Below are 22,316 nucleotides of genomic sequence, written 5' to 3'. Positions count from 1 at the left end.
AGGCGAAAGGTTCCGCTTGGATTACTCTAACGGGCGAGAGGATAGAGTGGCTCGGATTTCTCTAGCGCAGGACGAAAGGTTCCACTTGGATCGCTCTAGCGGGGAAAGACGAAGAGGAGCTTGGATTTCTCTAGCGCAGGGCGAAAGGTTCCGCTTGGATTGCTCTAGCGGGCGAAAGGATCGAGGCGCTCGGTTTTTTTTCTAGCGCAGGACGAAAGGTTCCGCTTGGTTCGCTCTAGTGGGGAAAGACGAAGAGGCGCTTGGATTTCTCTAGCGCAGGGCGAAAGGTTCCGCTTGGATTGCTCTAGCGGGCGAAAGGATCGAGGCGCTCGGATTTCTCTAGCGCAGGAAGAAAGGTTCCGCTTGGATCGCTCTAGCAGAGAAAGACGAAGAGGCGCTTGGATTTCTCTAGCGCAGGGCGAAAGGTTCCGCTTGGATCGCTCTAGAGGGGAAAGACGAAGAGGCGCTTGGATTTCTCTAGCGCAGGGCGATTATCTTACCTGAGAGTGGCGAAGCGTGGTCGGTCTCGGAGAGCTTCCTGTGGTGGTCTCCCAGGATCTACTGAGCGTTGTATCCGTGGTGAACTCCCAGGAACGAATGAGAGCTGTGCTGGTGATCGGCTCCCTTATATAGCAGCCAGGTTGGCGCATGCGCAGAACCCCCAATATTGTCAGTCGGCTCCCAGCTGCGGTGCCGGCAACATCTCTCCGTAGGGTTATATGGTCTGCTTGTTCCAACCTATTTTAAATGGCGACGCTGCTGTTTCTGAATACTCGACCGTATTCTTTATTGTAGGGATGGGGTCGTTAGGGGTCCGTCGGCATAGGGAAGAAAGTGCTGACTTGTATAAAGCGACGCTGCAGGACGTATGAGAGGTAGGAATTAGGTGTGCATGTAGGAGTGTTTAGGAGAGTGTAAGGTTTATGGGGAAAGACACGGAAGGCGATAAGGTAACGGGAAGTTTCATCGACGGCGCAGGGTAGGGTCAAGTGACGGAGGGGCCGGACTGATCGTGGGAAAATAGCACAGGGCTTATTGTAACGTCAGAAAGTGAAGGACATAGGAATTATAAGAGGAAGTGTATAGGACGACGCCGACTACCTGAAGGCGACGCCCAAAGCGGATTAGTAGGATACGAGGATAGGAAACGTATAATGGTAAGCCGAAACATAGATAACCGCTAGGGTGAGGGCAAAGGTCAGGGTAAAAGAGGTACGTGGAACTAGGGCACGACACAGGGGAAATTAGGACGACGCTGGTTGTTTACGGATAGGAGGGGAGTAGAGGAGTTGTTTTAGGTGTAGCGGAAATAAGGATTGATTGGCGGAAAGAAAACGAAGGGTGTAGGGCTAGACGTAGGGCCGTGGGAGAAGACGCTAAGATAAGATAAGTTAGGAACAACAGGACGTCGGTAATAGCGGAAGGCGGAAAAAAAGGTCAAGGGCAATAAGGGAAACTGCACTCTAGTAAACAGGGTTTCAATTAGAAAGGGTGAAGATTAAGGACGGGGATAAATAAGGGTCGTTACAAAGTTACCTTAATAATATATATATATAATAAGTTAAAATTAGTAACATATCGTACTTAAACAATAATGAGGTGGATATAAATAGAATATGAGCGTATAAATATGATTCAATATACGTATGAGCGTCTTGGTTTGTTGTATATTGAAGTTTAACCTGTTTTCATTTCAATACTAAATATGATCAATATAAATTCCTTTGAAGTTCAAAAGCAGCTGATGGTGTATGATCAAATCAGAACGTGCGGTATGCATATGAGTATCGATGGCCAGACAGATGCGGTCTTCCGCATTGTTGTCAACATTAAAAAAAGCCTCCTTATATTGTGTTTATCATAGATAAATCTCGGTTGGTTCTGCCTTGATATGGAATTTAAAAATTAAGTTTTTGACCGTTAGTCATACTGGTATCATAATATTTAATTAATCGCATTCAAGAAATACCACCACGTGGCAGCGTACTTTTTGTACAGAGTGTCTAAAAACTACTGGTACAATAGTTTTTAAAAATATATGACACACACACACACACACACACACACACACACACACACACACACACACACACACACACACACACACACACACACACGCACACACGCACGCATGCACGCACGCACTCACGCATGCACGCACGCACGCACGCACGCACGCACACACATTGGGTGCGTATGATTTTGTTTGTAAAGTAGTACTTAGGGATGTAATTTCCATGGGTTTTGTTCATTCACATGTGTGATTAACCTTATTTGTTAAATGTTTTAACAACCGAAGAAGAAAAAACGAGGGCTTTCATACTTTTTGTAATAAATTTTATTATGATGAATGTAAAAATGCCAGCCTACCATCCTTTCAAAATCATCCATTGTCAATCATGAGCTGACAGCATATTGGGTGGATATTCATTAACAATACAGGCTTGCATATCCGGCCCATGGACCAAGATTTGTCATAGTTAAAAAAAATCCACAAAAAGGAAATAATATAATAGTAGTTTATAATAATATAATACAAAAATACATATAGACGTTTCCTAATGAACCGTGGTGCAACTCCTCATTTACTTAGAAGTATTCTTCAGGCGGTGCAATTGATTTTAGGTTAGAGAAATACTTGTTTATGTTACAATGTTAAAGTAAATTCCCCGAATAACAAAGTAGACTGAGTTTGTATCACTCAACATTTAATTACAGGCAATTACAGTAAGAAATTCAGGCAATTTTTCATTCAGTCCCAAATATAGGTGGCTGAAGTGACGGTGAAATTTGAACTTCTTACAGTGTGTACATAAAATATAGCTTCAGGGAGTGACTTAATAATTTATTGCTTAAGGTAATTATATTTTTTAATTAAATACAATTTAAGAAAACTACGTTCTTAAATATTTTTACTCACAAAACTAATTTTTATAGATCATTTCTGTCGTAAAAATGTTAAATTCTTATCTTTAGCAGTTTTTTCGACCTAATGACACAATTTTTAAATGACCTATTTTAATTCCCGAATTTCCCGTGAAGTGTTCTTTTTTGTAATTTTTCTCCATATTCAGTAATTTTTTTCTTGTAATGTATTTTCCAAATCCAAATCGATTGCACCACTTCAAAATACTTGCGGCGCCGTTCCTAAATCGGGAATATTCGTGATAAAGAATATCTACTTGGCAAGTATGACCGAAAAATAGAACAATTAAAAGTAAGCCTTATAAAATAATATCTAGTAATATAATAAACGATTCTGCGTATGAATGACCAGATTGAGTTTTGCGAGCCTATAGCTTAACGGTTTTGACCCTTTTCCTGAATACTTAATTCATGAGTTCAAATTCCCGGTGGGCTAATAGGATCAGCTTATTGACTCTCCTTTCTTATGATTTCTTGCATCTCTTCTTATTAGGCCCTATTTCAAGATTATCTCTGTCCTAATTATAGCTTATAAACAAGTTATTCTGGGAAATCGAATGGATAGAGAATTAGATATGATAAATGCAACTAACGACTCACATCGTTACAGTTATCACCAACAGTGAAATAACACAGTTGGATATTTATAAATAGTCCAATAAACACACACGTGTCGCAAACTCGTGTTGTGAGTGTATTCAGTCAGTAAACAATTGAGCCATGAGATAAATAGTAGCCGAATTGATCGATTTGTGTCCCTAATATCTTATCACCAAGTTGAGGTACTGTACCAGCTCAGTCTGCACTATGCCAGATCATGATCCCGAGACGGAGAGATGCCGGCGTACAGCCAAGGTTAGACAGTTCCTGGCAGCATTTGTAGGTAAATAAATACTATAAATCTTTATTTGCTACACAAACAGTCCAGTATTATTTTATTTTAATTTGACATAAACGTATGCCCGCACGCACGCACGCACTACTCAGTTCAGATTCACAATAAACTTATATCTAATACTAGCCAATAATGCCTTACCGATACGCACGCATCGAGATAAAGAGACAAGAGTGATGTTGAATGTTAGTGGACTTACCAATTTGCAAAGTAACTTAAGTTCACTCTCTCTGTTAACTCTCTGTTAAATCAAACATCAGCTAATAAAATAAGTTATTGAGTTAATCCTAATAAGTTAACTATGTAGATTTTTATTTTATTCACTTTGTACCGATTGTATTAAATTTTAATTCTGGTGTAACTGGATTACCGGTGGAAGGAGTAGGCCCAGAAGAATGGTAAGGAGTGGACAGTACAAAAGAGGCTTCTATCAGCGAGGCGCACATCGCAGATGGGAGTGTTTGATAATGAAATTGAGAGGTGGGGTGAGGTAGACGTGCCGTACCTCCCGTCTCAGTTGATCGGAAGTAGTAGTAACGAGTAAAGTCTTTGAAAGTGCTTATAGTTATTCTTGCTAATCGTCATCGAACCTGCGGGTAAGTGAAATTTGAAACTGGAGTCCAGTTAATATTCATTCTTAATTATTTTGAATGATTTTGAGGAAAGAAATATTGTAAAAATTAAATTTAACGGGAATTTAGGAACTTGCCCTTTTGATCTGTGCAATATAAAACTTGTTGGTGCAGTGAGCTCATGTATATAAAATTTTATGTAAAAATACTAAAAGAGTTTTGTGGTTGTTACAGATGCTTTCAGCAATTTTAATTCTCTAACACTGAAGAATTCTTTATTTCTCTAACACTGAAAAGAAGTAATATTTAAAGTATAGTAAAGAAAATTAGTAACAAAATAAAATTGAATTTTGAAGATAAATTAAATTGAAGAATTGCCAGATCAGATTAGAGTGTGAAAGTTTTGAATTTTGAAAATTGAATAAAAGACAAGCTGTAAGAAACTTGTACATTTTTTGAGTGTATATTACAAGTTTGAATTTAAAAGTCATCAAGAAGTTTTTATTTTAATTTTAAATCTAGTAATTATTTTCAAGAAGAAGTTTTATTTTAGTTTGAACTTAATTTATTTCAGAAGTTTTTGTTTTCCTTTTTTGAACCTTCACTAAAATTTAAATTTCAAAGCTAACCCCTTATGTGGCAGTAAAACGGTACAACTTGATGCATTAAATCTTTCACTTAGGAATATAAAATTTACAAATTTTACAAAAATGAAAAATAATTGGTTTAAAGTATTCAATTATTTATGTTATTTGTTTTAAAAAAAGGAGCGGATTTGCCAGTTGTGAGACATAAATGTTTAATCGATGTCCTCTGTTTAATAGCCTCAAATAGAAAAGAATAATGGTAGTGAATGAGAGTTAACTGAGTTAAAAAATACGATATTATTTTGCTTTACATTCAGATGACTCTAACGCATTCTGTTGCCATTAAAAATTAGGAATATTGCACATTAAATACATTACTTTATTTTTCATATTACTAACTGATTAAGAATCCAAGTTAAAAATGTCATTAAACATATAGAGAGGTTATCAAACACTGTCAGCGGTAGCAAAATGAAGGATTTAATCGACGACTTTATCAAGTAAAGATTTAGCTTTTAAAGGCATTTTCCGGAAACACTGAAAAGCATACATTGACGTAGTAGCAGCTATCTGTAGTGAATTTACTATTTAAATCATCTGAAGTATACTTTCGTACAAGAATAAAAATAATTTTTATACGAATTCCAATTTCTTATATCAATAATATAATTAAATAAAAGTGTTAAAGTGAAGTAAAGGCAAGATTCCTTACAGAATTGCTGTTGAAAACGAATGCTTATGTAAAATAGCGAAAATATTAATGTAAGTTAAATTAAATGAAACATATTTTTATTACACAGGCGGAGACTTAGGGGGAGAGGTCAAGCCGTGGCTACAATCTAACTTCAATGTTACGATTTTTATTGCTCATTATATTGAAGAACGATGTTGGAAAAGTTAACGAATTCTTTTTCATAGTTTCAAAAAATAAATATTACTTATCACTTCTGTATACATTATTAGTATTACATTTCGTGTGATATTCTATCCTCGGTTCGTACATTAGTGAATTATTACATTTTTTAATTCTATACTATAATGAAACAATCACTGGAGGTAATTTATAGTCCGAAGGAGGCGACCATGCTACCAAATTTAACAATACTTATGTTAAAGCAATTTCATATAGAACTGTAATCAAGTCATATAAAAAAAGGTGAAGGTAAAATAATTGCAAAATCATAATTTTTCACATTATGTAGATATAAATAATAATACTTTAAACAGCATTAAATATTGTAGTAAAGTAATCTGCCATTAATGATAAATACACGCTTAAATCTTACTCACAAGTATAACGATAAGAACATGTAAGGTTATCTAGTCACATTGGATTAGATAACCAAAATCAGTCTTTGCAATTAAAACCATTTTACGCTAAAACTCAGTGTGAAATTTTAATGTAGTACTTTTACAAATAGTATATTCACATTGTGTTTATTTGTCCTACGGAAATGTACGTATCTTTTTTCTGGAACTAAACCACCACCGATTCATTAATGTACTCAATGAAGAAGAGCACAAAGAACTTAACATTGAATAAGACGAGACGAAATTATGTTAATATTAAAATATAGTATATAAATACAATTCACTGTTAATGTTATATCCAATTCTTGAATTTAGTGGGAAATGTTTGAAAACTGTTATATTGACTTCCTTACAAATCATTACATCTATAATTATACTAAGCTTAATATGTGTACATTTTAATACGACTGCATAAAAGTTTTGCAATTAATACAATATTTTGGGGTTTATTATAACATGAGATGTAATAGTAATTAAATGATATACTGACCTTCGCGTCGTAATTAAGATATAGGCTTCGCTGTTGTGATTGATTGAGGGTGAGAGGCTCGCTCAACCAACACAATCAGAGCGCCAAGAAGCCTGCGGCCTTTTCCCTAACTGTCCTTAGCTGCTCCACCAATTCATCCTCCTCCCCTTTGTTGCCATTATGAGTGATGTAGGGAGACTCTTGTCCGACCAACACAATAAGAGCTCCACGAGGCCTGCGGCTCTTCCACTATCTGTCCTTAGCAGCTCCGTCAATTCATCCTCCTCCCCTTTGTTGCCATTATGAGTGATGTAGGGAGACCCTTGCCCAACCAACGCAATCAGAACGCCACGAGGCCTGCGGCTCTTCCACTATCTGTCCTTAGCTGCTCTGTCAATTCATCCTCCTCCTCTTTGTTGCCATTATGAGTGATGGAGGGTGTCTCGTCCGACCAACACAATAAGAGCTGCACGAGGCCTGCGGCTCTTCCCCTAACTGTCTTTAGCTGCTCCGTTAATTCATCCTCCTCCTCTTTGTTGCCATTATGAGTGATGGAGGGTGAGTCTTGCACAACCAACACAATAAGAGCTCCACGAAGCCGGCGGCTCTTCCACTATCTGTCCTTAGCTGCTCCATCATTTCATCCTTGCCCAACCAACACAATAAAATTGCTGCAATTTCCAACTATGTACATGTCAATCATTAGAGCAAGTAAAAACTATTAAATACTTGGGAATTCTATTTGATGAAAAACTTACGTTTGAGCCACACATTCTAGATTTACACTCCAAACTACGATCATAGATAAGAAAATTTTACTTTTTGAGAAATTTTTGTAACGAACAATTATTAAGAACACTATATTTTGCCCTTATTAATTCAAGATTACAATACGCTTTGCCATGTTGGGGTGGAACATACAAAACTGTAATTGGCAAGTTAAGAATGACTCAAAATTACTTCTTACGTATAATCTTAAAAAAATCTAAAATAACACAGTCCTTTCCATTATACCAATATTTAAAAATTCTACCCATTCAGCGCCTATTCATTTCTTGAGATTGTTTTTTATTAGAAGCGGAAATAGAGAAAATATTATGCCTAACCACCCACATAGTACAAGAAGTTGTGCAAATTATTGCTTCAAACTGCCTAAAGTTAATAAAGCTATTTTCCGACATTCCTTTCAATATTTGGGGCCCAAATATTTTAATAAACTACATAAACTATCTACTAACAACTGCAGCTAACTAATATCATGTTCATAAACATTTGTATTCTTTGTTGAAAGTAACTTATTAACGATAATTTGAAAGGATAATAGGTTTTCGGGCATTTGCCATGGTACATAAGTAGAACACTTAATTTCAAAGATTAAAATCTATCCTCTATCTTAGGCGGCAAAAAAAACCCTAAGACATGAGGTTAAACATGCACAAAAACTTTATTAATTTTGTCTTAATTTATTGTGCGAAACACATTTTAGTCTTTTTGCTGATGGTGATATACGTTTTAAAGAAGTATTGGTAAGTTGCCTCTGTCTTCATTTATAAATATAAAGTAATTGTAATAAACGTAATGAGCCAAAAATATAAACACCAAGGAAGGATTTATTAATTAGCCTACACCATTTTTGGTCACAATTACAACATTTTATTAGTATTATGTAACTATGTTTTTACCGAAACATACAAATGTGTACTATTATTCCCAACACCCCTTCAGTTTTACTCAACAATTATGACTCAAAATTGCTCTTGAAAGAGGTTCAGATGTGGCAGGATGTACATGAAATATTATTTAGAAAAAGATGTATTAAATATAATTGTTATAATTTGATTGATATTTAATCATAATTTTGATAGGTAATTTCGATAAAGTGAGGTTTGGTCTCAATATGCTTCATTATCAATTCAACTCAAGTAATATTATTTATATATTTAACTTTGCCGTAGTTTAACTTTGTAATTTAACGCAAAGATGCATTAATAATTTCACATTTCCAAAAGTCAGATGTCAGTCGAACGGACTGTATGTTTTAATTCAGTTGAACAATGTGCAGATTCTAGATTCTATGCCTCTGCTGTAGACAACGCTAAAACAGTAACTAGTAACAGTTTTCTTGTAACTAAAACATGTTTACAAATAGAGTCCCCATACACCTACTGTACTTATTTCTTTCAGCTTCAGGCTTATTTTAAAGAATATTTACATGAAAAAATATAAAAAGCTATCTTTTATTGCTACATATCACTGGAGTCACCGACCACTTCATGTCAGTGTGAATCAGCCAACCTATTCGTTTTGAACAGGATGAATAGTTTTCACCTGGTGAAAATCTCTCATCAAAAATATTATGATATACAAGTAAATAGAACACTATTTTCCTTGGTTACTTGTGCATAATCTTCATAAAATACTATTGTGAATCGTGGCCTATTATTTTTTTTAATAGAGAAAAAGATATATGGTGAAATCTCAACTTATTGAGATTTCTTGAAATAAGTCTTAACTTATTTGTTTAGGGATACTTTTCTTAAAATACATTATCAGTTTACCAAATTTGCTTTAGAGCCAAGCTGACTACACTTAAAATTTCTCATTCCTCTTCCAAATCTCCTTCCGGAACCCCATGGATTCGGGGTTATGAAAACACTCACAGTTCAATATGGGGGTCCGTGGGTTCACCCCGGGAAAGGTTTGACATTTTAGGTCCAAAAATGGTTTTTTTATATTACTTTTGAGCTAATAAAAAGAGCAAGTGGTGCAAAGTAGAAGGTCAGCGTTTATATAGTTTGCAGTTAAACCACTCTTACACCAATCACCAGTAAGCTTACTCTGGAATAATTAAAATCTTCTGCAACAAATATAATTTATATTAAGTTTATCTAACTAAAAAAAGTTAATTATAAAATTAACAAAATGGTAAAGTTTAAATCTGAGATTAGAATTAATTAATTAACATGTGATTAAATCTTGATTAGAATCAAGACCAAAGCTAAATCTTGATGTCTACTCTTGGATCAAACAATAAGCAATAGATATTCAAATTTGAAAGTTGACCACAAACTAAGTAATAGAGCTACAATAACATGAGTTATATTAAAATATAGTTATTTTTGTTCTGTGTTTCTATATATTAAACTGGTTAATAACAATCACTTCGATTTTTATATAAATTAAAAGAGAAAAATACCGGTTTTTGTCGCTTTTTAACGAAACTGCAACTTTATTTACTCGGAAACTTGGGATTCGATAAAGACCAAATGCTTATATAAAATATATGTAAGTGTATACCAATTGAGTATGCAATTTTAGAATAATATGGAAGCAAAGTTATTATTAAATTAACATCCTACTTTTATCTCGACCGGGTCTCGTCAAATTCGGCATTGGTTACGTTGGAGCTTTTAATCTTCATCTTGATCGTGTAATTTTGTAAACAACTATTAAAAGTGTTTAATTATCAAAACAGATTAAATTGAGCAGGTTTTGCTAATTTACCGTAACCGGAAACTGCTCTTTTTAACAAGCATACCGTCAGACTGCCCAGGGCGGTGTTGCGTGACAACGAATAGCAACAAACTAACATGGCTCAGAACTACTCAGACCTTGAAAACATACTCAATACTGTGACCGCTGATCAATCAGAACGACTTCAAAAGAAACTGTACCGGACACTCGTCTGTCCTGAGAGTACAAGTTACCGCAAACCGAAAGTACTCGGTACAGGTTTATTTTTACGATACAAATACTTTAAACGTTTACCGCCGTTCCACGTACAAAGTACTTGGAATTGTCTTGCTGTAACAGTAACTCGAAAATTTTAGGAGTACTTTGAAACGTATGATTTCAGATGAGTAGAACTAAATTTGGCACTCGGATACTGAAAGTAACGGGTACAGGTAGAAGCCACAAGAAAACCTAAACCCACTTTCGTAATTGTTGACTGACGGTGAAATATTTAGCGCTTTGAACTAAATTGAATTACTATGTGTACTAAATGTGCAGTGCTGGGTGTTTCATAAATAGAAATAGTTATAAAGTTAGAATTAGTATATTTTAATAGCAGTTACCCGCGGCTTCGCACGCAATTCCGTATGTTTTGCACCTGCATGAGCACTTCTTCGAGTTTGACTGAGTTTGAATTTGACTTCTTCCCACGGAAAAGAAAATATGTTCAAAAGTGTATTTATAGTCATTTTTATTTACTCCGATCTCAAAGCTGATTTTGCCTTTCTCTCGAAAAAGAATGTATGTCTTTGAGAAGCCTACATTTGTCAGAAGACAACTTAGATAGGTTTCCTGTTAAGTCTTGAAATTTATAGTAAAAGTTAGTCTACATTGTCTCTTGTATATGCACTGCTATCAGTTACCCGGTGCTTTGCACTCAATTTAGTGCACGTTTAAGACCACTGCTGGTTCGAGTCAAAAAAATTATAATTATGGACATTATAATCTACTTCGTACTTGATATGTTTTGTTCAATAGCTGTTTTGTTTCGCTTCCCGATCAAGAAAATATATTTCACTGATCAGACATGCCTACTTCTGTCAAAGGAGAACTAAGATGGATTTTATATCAGTATTTAAATTTATAGGTAAAGTTGTTCAACATTGTATAACATTTAGAGCTGGAATTGGTATGTTTATTCAAAAGAGCAGCCCAGCGAGATTTCATTTATCATAGTTCTCTTCGATATTCATTGGGAATCTTTTGAGTCAAAACCTAACCTTATGTTTTAGGACGTTTTATAAGGTAGATTAGTAATTACCTAACCCGCTAACACTGAAAATGTATGGGTTTTCTTTAGACATTTTACTCACTATAAATGTAACCTGTCATGCCTCAGGGCATTGCTGGACGACCTTCCCTAGGTCCTTCACTCATCTAGACATTCTCAAACTCCGCCGACCACGTACATCTTTTTTATTTTTCACCTACTTGTTATCGACTTGATTCCATTAACATTTCAGCAAACGTACCATTATCCCCCAGCACTAAAGTGTATGCTAAAATATACTAATGTTTCTACTCTCCAGTAGTCATTGGAACATTTGTTTCAGAAGCTGCTCTGAGGGGAACAAACCTGTCCTCTACTGTTCAGTTCATTCAATATGAATGCAAAAAATTTGAAAATAATAACCAATGCTATGCATCAGTTGATTACATTTGACACGCTCTTTAAATTAATATTACACAATTTTAGAGACTAAGATGGCGTTTTTATCTAATTTCAAGATCAGAGGGGCGTAGTCTGGAGGAAGTTTTGAAATAATAATAGGCTTAAATTCATCCCAGGGATTTCCATATAAAATTTTAGTACAGTCAGTTGAGTAGTTTAAAAATGAAAGAAAAAGTAACAAAGGTACATTTATAATATTATTAGGATTATAATTAACTTCAAAGTTCTAACATAAATGTTAATTTTAGTCGAACTGAGATTAGGCGATCGATTATTTTGAAATAAAATGTCCTTGAAGTCACATTCGTTACCCTAGTCGGCCCGCCCCTGTGCTCTGCGTATATTTACTCTTACACCAATATTAAATTTTCATTCGTCTTTTGGTTTCTGTAAGATAATACTACGAGTAAAACCTGTAATTATTCATTTTTTTCTTAAAAAAATGCTTCTTAATTATATCAACATCTCTCATACGCTGTGTAGCAATTCTTCATATAGTCCAAGTATCTATCCGTAATACACTGAACACTGACTGATATTACTTTTCCATATTCTGATACATCCTCCTTTTATTTTCCTTAAATTGATCAATGTCTGTCTTTAAGTCTATAAAAACTCTGTAAACTTAAGAGTATCAAAATTTGTCCTTCATTTAATTAACCACAACATTCGTCACTCGATTTTGATCTAATCAACAATCCAATCGAAACTTCCCGTTAGAGCAATTACTGTCTGCCAGTTGAGGCAAACTTGTTAAACTTAACAATGTCTATTCAATTATCAACGCAATGATACAATTGTCACCTAAAATAAATAAAACAAACATAAATGAACTCATGGGACATGACAAGCTCCAGACCTAAAACGTAAAATAAGACAGCTTAAGAATATAACCACAAAGAAACATTTAAATCTTATACTATTTTTTGTCATGTAAGTACAACATTGCTTTAATTCCATGTACCATGTGTTTTACCAAAACATACATATGGATTATTATTTCCAAACCCTAAAATTATAGTGAAATGCAATGATGGTTTAAAACCCCTTTTATCGCTGACGAGACTAAAGTCAAACTGATTATAAAATAGAAAGTTGAAAATGAACTAAGATGTGGAAATATTACATGTGTATTTTTTAATGCAAATTAATGGATTGAGGTACATAATTTTGCATCCATATTACTCTGCAAAATTGATTACATTTCATTCCTTCAAATGTGTTATGAATGGATTGGAAATGTTTTGCAGTAAAACAATTAAATATGTATTGAGAATAAATTTAACTCACACAATTTAAATTCAACACGGATGACAGATACGTAATGTCAAGTAAGTATTTATGACATTTTAGACACTACTAGGTCACCAGTGTCAACTAAATATCTTTAACCCTAATTATTTACAATTTATAATTCTTCATTAATTAATAAACTATTTAAAAATATATCCAACCGTTATACTTTTTGGATTTTAATAATTAAATAGTATTAACGCTATTTATCAAAAAAGCATAAAAATAATTAAGATCTATTGTAATGACGGCATCAAAATTTGGAAACGTAAAACTATGCTACGCAACATGTCCTAATTTTACATTTTAAGACATGTTTGGTATCTAGAGGAAGAAAGTTTGTAGCATATTCCAACAATACTCATTTGTAATATACACAATACGAATATAGGAAGTATGTCCGAAATCCTGTTATTTAATCACAAACTGTGTTTTACAGCGAGTTTGTTGGGCTTCACTTCTGGATCTGTTACGGGATGGATGTCACCCATGCAACCCTTGCTGATGTCTCCAGATCCGCCTGTCGGTACCGACCCCATGACAGAGGACAACATCGCTTGGCTCGGCTCCATAAACTTTGTTGGCACAGTCCTCGGCTCTTTCTTCTGGGGCATCGTAGCTGACAGCTGGGGCAGAAAGAAGACTGCGTGTTTAGTCGCCATACCCTTCATTCTGCACTGGATATTAACGATGGTTGCCAAGAATTTCTATTGGCTGATAGTAGCGAGACTTATTGCCGGTATCGGGAACAATGGTGCTGTGGCGTCTGTACCAGCTTTCATTTCCGAAATGGCACAAGACGATCTCCGTGGCTTTTTTGGATCATTTTATATGATGTTTGTAAATTTTGGAATTATGTATTCCTATGTTCTAGGAACGTATTTACACTATTATTGGTTGTCCATTGCGTGCATTGTTATTCCGTTATTCTTTTTGCTGACATTTATTTGGATACCTGAAACCCCGATGTTCCTCTTGAAAAATGGACAAAGTGTCGAGGCTGAAAAGTCACTTTTCTGGTATAGAGGAGGAGATGCAGCCGAAACGGAGAAGGTATTTTCAAGTTACAAACTCGAAACTAGTACTAAAAATAATAAATTGTCTGTTATGTCGTTATTTGCTACTAGAGGCACCACAAAGGCTTTCATTCTTGGAATCGCTCTGGTGATTTCCTTACAAACCTGTGGAATCATGCCAATTTTGAGCTTCGCTGTCAGTATATTTGAGATGTGTGGGACATCTCTAACTCCTTACCATTCTTCTTTGATAATGGGTTCAATGCAAGTAGTGTTTACTTGTTATTCCTCATTTCTAGTCGACAGGTTAGGAAGAAAGTTCTTGTTGGTGACTTCTATGATGGTCATGGCCGTTTCCTTAGCAGTGTTAGGAACATATCTTTTCTTTTTACACGGCCAGTCTGTAGACTCGGTGTTCAGGTGGACACCTGTTGTTTCTCTGTCTGTGTGTGTAAGTGCGTATGCTATCGGCGTGGCCCCAATTCCTTTTATAATCATAGGAGAGATATTTCCGACAAACATAAAAGGTTATGCAATCGCCAAACTTCTATTAGTTTTAGGTGCGTCAGCTTTTGCTATAGTAAAATGTTTTCCCATAATGAAATCTTTATTGAAGCCACATGGGTTATTCTGGTTTTACGCTGTTTTCTCTTTATTATTTTCAATATTCTTTTATTGCTATCTCCCTGAAACAAAAGGTAAGCCTTTAAGTGAAATTTTGAGAATATTGAATAAAAGTAACTCGACTGAAGACCACCCTGCTGAAGACAGGAAAAGTACTGAACACATACCACTAAGCTAGAAGTATGTTTATTCTTTACGTAACATTATGGGAGAATACCTTCCAAATAATAGTGAGTTTACGAAGTATACACAAGTTTTATGAAAATAATTCGTAATGATTGAGTATAGACCGCATTCAGTTGCTAACTTCTGAGTTTTTTTACTGTATTTCCTTGCTGCCATTAGTAACATTGTTGCCTTAGCCTACCAATCTCGTTTTGCAGTAATTAAACTATCCTTGCCTTATACTTACACGTTTTAGTACCATGTTTTGTGATTTTGTGGCATATAAGCTTCATGGTTAAATATACTGTGGCAAAATATTGTGTTCAAACCATCTATTGATTTTCCAAATGCTATGGTATTCATTGTTGTTAATAATCGATTCTTGTAGTAACTTTGGTGTCGTAAGTTCTCAAAATTAACTACTGAGTGAATGTTTTGTGTGTCTTATAATAACTTTGAATGTAACTAAAATTGCAGGGGTTGTATAAAATAATTCAAACTTTAATTAGCCGCCGAATTAGATAGAGTAACATTAGAGACCTCTAGTTTATGGAATAATTTTTCTTTTTTAAATAAATTTAAAATACTAGGTGTTCAAATTTAAAATTGATTTCCATCCTGCATCACTGACTGCTATCCATTTTACTGATATATCCCAGATTAAGCTTTAAGAGACACCGGCAAATTCACCTCCAACTAGCAGCTGCGTAATAAATGTGGTGTAAAAAGCAGCTAGAGAACCCTCATATCTTGTAGAATGCTACATGTATATGAAAAGTCTTCCAATTGTAGAATTGGTAATAATTGAAACTCATTCCAGCTCACCTTTTCACAATCTCAACCTTCACTCAGATTACTGCCTTCCCCACGTGGTTCGCTTAGTGCCACTAAATAAAGCTAAGCGAACACCTCACGTGTATCAGTAAAGTGATCACTATAGTACAAAATTACCGCTCCGAAATGTTTAGGAGTCATAGTTTTTATCTAAGGTTCCTATTACATCTGTGAATGTTACCACAGGAACATATGTTGTGTCAAGGAGTTACATTGTTTCTTACTAAGATATAGTTACCTATATTGTAGTTCTAATCTTACATTAGTGATATTAAAGTGTTATTTTTTATATTAAAAATTTACCGAAAGCGATATTATTCAATAATATATAAAGCAATTAAATCATCCTATCTTTAATTGACTACTCTGATGTAGATAATGCCATCAGTAGAGAGTCATATAACTGGAAAGACAGCTGAGTGACCCTGTTTCTAAATGTAATCAGCGCTTAGAAAGGTTTTGATGGAGTGGATTTTTTGTTACCTTGCAGTGAATTTAATTTGAATACAATTATTTTTGTATGCTCTCGTTTTGAATTCCGTAACGGAGTGGTTATAGAAAAGTTGCTGATAAAGCAAAATTTAAATTTATTTGCTTTATATATGTACAATCTCAGAGAGATAACCTAATGAAACATAAATATATGATCCTTCTTAATAGTTAATACAATAAGTTTGTATGGATATACTAGGCAAACTCCATCGTACTGTTAAGTTTGTATAAAATGTACATAATTATTTGTATATGTGTGTTTAACTGGTGATATAAATATAGTATATTTAAAGCTTTTTTACTTACCAAATTCTTTTTCTATTCTTTTAAGTTTATGTTGAAAGTTACAGGGCTGTTTGTATGATGTTTCTAAAACAATGATATGTTACACTACAATAGAATATAGATTTTCATTCAACAATATGTACAAACCATTTGCGTAGAATGCTAAATGTATAACAGATGACTCGAGCCCTAAATGTTAGTTTATATAATGTTTCACACAGAAAATACATATATGATTATTGCCTAATCAGTATAAAACTATATATACGACTATATATACTATAAAACTATATATAAGTAAAACAGCAAATGCCGAAATATTGAAGGAAATTTTATACCGAGAAGTCTAATAATTGTTATATTAGAGCAATTATGCATTTATACACACGAAGTGAATGTATATATGCATGAATACAATTTTTGTCAATGGCAATAGCCTAATTTAGATTCAATAAATATAGAATAACAAAAAGTAGTTTTTGTGATTCCATATTTATTAAAATTATAAATTCTTAAAAAAGGAATCTATCACAGTGTCATATAAGAAATAAATATCCACACGCGCATACGAGCGCGCCAACACACACACACACACACACACACACACACACACACACACACACACACACACACACACACACACACACACACACACACACACACACACACACACACACACACACACACACACACACACACAAACATATATATATATATTTCTTATGAAAGACTGTGACAGATTCTTTTTTTAAGGGACCGCAGGGTGACTGATTAGTTCAATGTTTATTCGGAATACGAGTAATTTGTGATAATAAGTTATCTGTTAAATAATATAAGTTATTTTTGTGTTAAAATAAAACTTAATAATAATATAGATTTGTTATTTAAAAAATGTAGTGTTTAGAGAGAAGTTTTTTATTTACCCATATGTAAAAACGAATAATTTGGAATTAAGTTTGTAACTGAATGCCATTTATTTTTTATGATCCATACCTGAAGACGTATTTAGTTAATTCCTTCACAAAACTGTAAAATTTCTTATCATTTTATTTTGAAATTGCTGACTATCTTTTAACGTTTAAAGTCAACAAAGTCTGCCAAGAAACTTATTTGAAAGGAATCTCGTCTCTCATTACTATGCATTGCTAATAATTTAATACAGAATTTCGTTTTCAATTGTTATTTTTATGTGTTGAAAATAATGTCCTTGTATCACATAAAGATGGAAAATGTCCGAAATCCTACTCCCCATTACTAGTAAAATTAAACAAACTGAGAGTTGTGTGCTAGGGATTTCCGTCTATCATTAAAGTTCATTATTGTATTTACAGTATATAATGTGACTGTGTAACATGATTTCATTAACTTGCGCCATCGTCATAATAAAAAAAAACTGAAATACGTATTTTGAAGAACTAATAATTATCTTTTCTAGTTTTACAAACATAAGACGTAAGGTTCGAAGCATGCACGAAAATACATACAATACAAAGAACAACCAAAATGATCACGCTAAATTCATAATTGGCAACACAAATTCAAATGACAAGAAATCAAGTATGTATCTGAGACTCAGCTCCAAAATCTGGAGAAGTACATAAGAATGGTCTTTTTAGTTGTTCTTGAAGGAATCAGAGTAAGCTTATCATACACTTTAATCTGAGCGGTATTAGAGGATAAAGTCTGGTGGACAGATTAAGCTGCTCTAAGAGGCCTTATGTCATACCATAAGGAGAAATGAGATAGAAAAATTAATCGAGAAAGTTAATAGCCTATCTGTTCTTCTTAAGTACCCAGATGATCGCGTTTGTTTAAAGATGGATTCCATCATATATTAATCCTTGTTTATCAGTGCAATATTCCAATACCTTTTATAGTCATAAGAGGAATATTTCCCACTCATTAAAAAGGCCTCGCGATATCGTATCTAATATTGGGGTTAGGCTTGACTGCCTTCATATTTGTAAAACTGTTTCCCATCATGAAGACACCGTTACAGCCGTATGGATGTTTCTGGGCTTACAGCGTATTTTGTTCACTGTTCTCAATGTTCCTTTACTCATATCTGCCGGAAACCAATGAAAAATGAGTGAAACCAATGAGTGAAATTTTGAATATATTAAATAATGGAAGTGTTAATGAAATAGGAGTTGAAAATGAGCAAGACAGACTAAATAAAACTGAAACGAAGCATTTATTTTAGTTTTTATTTATACTGAACCTCATCTGTTACATATGAATAGGAATAATGGTTATTATTTACGTGTAGTTTATTTAATTCTGAATCAGTAGCTTCTACACCAAGATGATTTTGAAGATTCAGGAGTATAGAAAACTAAATGTTTTGCTGTTCTATTGAACAGCTTAGTAGGTTTAAGCTTCAGAGCGTTATACAAAGAAAATGTTCTTATAATGTTTATCTGTCGGAAGCGATAGGTAAGCTACATAGTTAAATTTTAAATACATTAAACAATGAAAATGGGAAGAGGGACTGAAATTGAACAAGACAATAAAAATAAAATGGAACTGAAAAGAAGCATATGTTATAAAATAATTTAATTAAACATAATAATTGTTATTGGTATTTTTAAATAGCATTAAATTTGATTATTTTGAAATAAATCGTTATTATTATAGCATGTACTTGCCCTTGAATAGTATTGCTACGTCTGTAATGAAAAGAATGCAGTCTATCTACGTTAAAATGCATATAATGCATTGAAATACATTACAGGTGTTTCATTTAATTTACAATGAAAAGTGAAACTCTTTGGGTTCAAACTGTCATATTGCCTTATTGCCTATTCTATTTTAACATCTAAAACAATCTGCTTTTAGTATTTATAATTATAGTTTTTTATAATCTATTTTAAGTTGGTTGGATAAAAAGGAGCCATCCCAAATCCTTTCTTGAATGTTACCTGACAAGTTCTGGCGTCATACTATCCGTACAATGAGCCTAGGAGCCATCCCAAATCCTTTCTTGAATGTTACCTGACAAGTTCTGGCGTCATACTATCCGTACAATGAGTAGCAAGATCAATTTATTTTAAGTTGGTTGGTTAAAAAGGAGCCATCTCAAATCCTTCGTGAATGTTACCTGACAAGTTCTGGCGTCATACTATCCGTACAATGAGTAGCAAGATCAATTTATTTTAAGTTGGTTGGTTAAAAAGGAGCCATCTCAAATCCTTCGTGAATGTTACCTGACAATTCTGGCGTCATACTATCCGTACAAAGAGTAGCAAGATCAATTTATTTTAAGTTGGTTGGATAAAAAGGAGCCATCCCAAATCCTTTCTTGAATGTTACCTGACAAGTTCTGGCGTCATACTATCCGTACAATGAGTAGCAAGATCAATTTATTTTAAGTTGGTTGGTTAAAAAGGAGCCATCCCAAATCCTTCGTGAATGTTACCTGACAAGTTCTGGCGTCATACTATCCTTTACAATGAGTAGCAATATCATAGGACCAAACTCAAAGAAGGAACCTAGACAATTTATCATGAAATATGCTGAAATTCATTTATAGAAACGTATTAATCAATAAGAATTATGTTGTGCCGATATATAATTAGTCTGAAACAAAAGCCCCAAAAATTTGAAACTGAAGCTCAAAATACACGGTAAGATAAAAGACAACCCGCTTCAAGTGGTAAGAGAGTTTTAATAACTTTTTCTCCACGGTTGCTGTGCCGGACCTATATTTTAATCTGAACACCCGTGAGGACTCATTGACGGGACCGGTCTCGGCCATGGTCCTGTCTCCTGTGAGCGAGGCGGAAATGGCCCGTATTGTGCGGGAGTTGAAGCCGAAAAAGTCTGGTGACCAACGGGATGTCGCTTGTTGTCATATGGCACAGCACAGAACTGCTACTTTTGAATACTTCCGTTTCATGTTGGTGTAAGGCTAATGAATAAGATCCCTAAAGAGATCAAACGCGTCAATAACCCCAAACAATTTAAATCTGGACTAAAACACTTTAAGTTAGGAGTTTGTGATGGGCCGCTCGGATAGTCTTCAGTAACAATTAAAAAATAATTTTTCGAAATCCCCTTCTGATATCCAAAGACGAAAACAATCGAGGAACCGACAACAGGTGTCAAGTGCCCCAAAATGTAATTTTAAATGATATTTATATATAATTTACTTAAAATTCAATTGTATTGGTTATTCGATTAGGCCTTTTATTTATATGTAGTTTGCAATACCATTATTGTTAATTCTTTTCTGTAATAAGGAATATAATTGCTATTAGTCTAAAATAGTGGTAATATCCTGTGATTGGCTCAACATTTACACAATGTTTGAAGAAGAAAGTCTCTATTTACCTATCAATAAGTAGTTTTTAATTTTTGTGTATAGAATATTATTCAGTTTATTACTATTTTACCTAAAATAACATTTAAAATCTTCTTTATTAACATAAATGTTACGACGGTTAATTGATCATTCTAAATATAAATTTAGTACATTTTAAAACACTATGTAAGATTTTATAAATAATAAAAGTGTTAGTTTGGTTGAGCTATATTCTAAGTTTAAAAACATTCTTCCTTAATTGAAAGAAATAAAACTTTGTTTTCAAATTCATTTCCGTTTTATAGCACGTGATAAAACCTAATTTTTGACACAATCAGTACAAAATTAGTATTTTCTGAAATGATTTAGTTCAATGTGTAAATTCTGCTGAAAATAACGTCAAAGACATCTAGTCAATGATATTCAGTTACGACGAATCCGAATGCATTGGAGAATTTCACTTTCCCAAGCATTGGAAGCAATACAATACGAGAAGACCGGTTTCCAAGACGAACGATAATGAAGGCTGCAATATAATAAGCGCCCAACTCCCGAATTATCGATAATATCCAATCAACTATATTTATGAGTAGGAATCCTAGATATTACAACCTAAAACAAATCAAGTTTTTGGTATTTTAATTTCTGGTATAAAAAGTAATAATGTATGGTGAGCAAAATTTTAATGTAATGGCGAATAAAAATATCTAGTACCAGAAGGGACGTTGAGAAAGAACTAACTGCATTAAAATACATATACATTCTGATTGATGAGGAAATCTGAGAACGCAATTCATGGCTATTAACTCATATAAATTATATTATAAACAGCCAGAGCCAATCTATTTACGTTTTAAAATGGAGAATTTATAACTATGATATTAATTATTATTCATAAATTAAATAATAAATTCAGGATGGAACATCAGAGCCTAGAAAATCGTAGGTTCTAATCTTAAGAACCTGTATAGCTTTTCAAGGATTTTGTGGTACAGATCTAATTGAAGAGCTTCTCAAATCACCCTGTATGCCTAACATTTGGCATAAGTGATATTGATTTGAAATGGCATATGGTGCAGTAATAAAGGCCAAGATAAAGCTTTATTGACTTTTCTTACTGTATCGTTTTTCGTGTAATATTGAATGTGAGATGACACAAAATTGCAATGCAAGCATTAGAATGAAAATTTTCATTATTATAATACATTGTTTTTAAAGCACTTGGTTATATTCTAATAATCTTAAAATTAAAGTCCTGAAATGATAATTGCTCAGCATTATTTTACGCAAATTTTATAAAATTGCTTCACTGTAGTTTATGTTTCCAGCTGATATTTATTGTTCTAATTTATTTGTCAAT

The 22,316-nt window shown here is 33.8% G+C and overlaps 1 protein-coding gene across 1 annotated transcript; it reads left to right on the top strand.

Annotated features, from left to right (window-relative positions):
* The first annotated feature begins 3,607 nt into the window (after window positions 1-3,607).
* Window positions 3,608-16,660, top strand: LOC124356877 (solute carrier family 2, facilitated glucose transporter member 8-like). The gene is made up of 2 exons (XM_046808151.1): window positions 3,608-3,808; window positions 13,677-16,660. The coding sequence occupies exons 1-2, from the start codon at window positions 3,733-3,735 to the stop codon at window positions 15,053-15,055; spliced, it is 1,455 nt and encodes a 484-aa protein (XP_046664107.1). The 5' UTR covers window positions 3,608-3,732; the 3' UTR covers window positions 15,056-16,660.
* Window positions 16,661-22,316: the final 5,656 nt, after the last annotated feature.

Source organism: Homalodisca vitripennis, chromosome 3, assembly GCF_021130785.1.
Source record: "Homalodisca vitripennis isolate AUS2020 chromosome 3, UT_GWSS_2.1, whole genome shotgun sequence".
NCBI lineage: Eukaryota > Metazoa > Arthropoda > Insecta > Hemiptera > Cicadellidae > Homalodisca > Homalodisca vitripennis.
The sequence above is the reverse complement of the archived record's forward strand: the minus strand, read 5'-3'. Positions and strand labels throughout refer to the sequence as shown.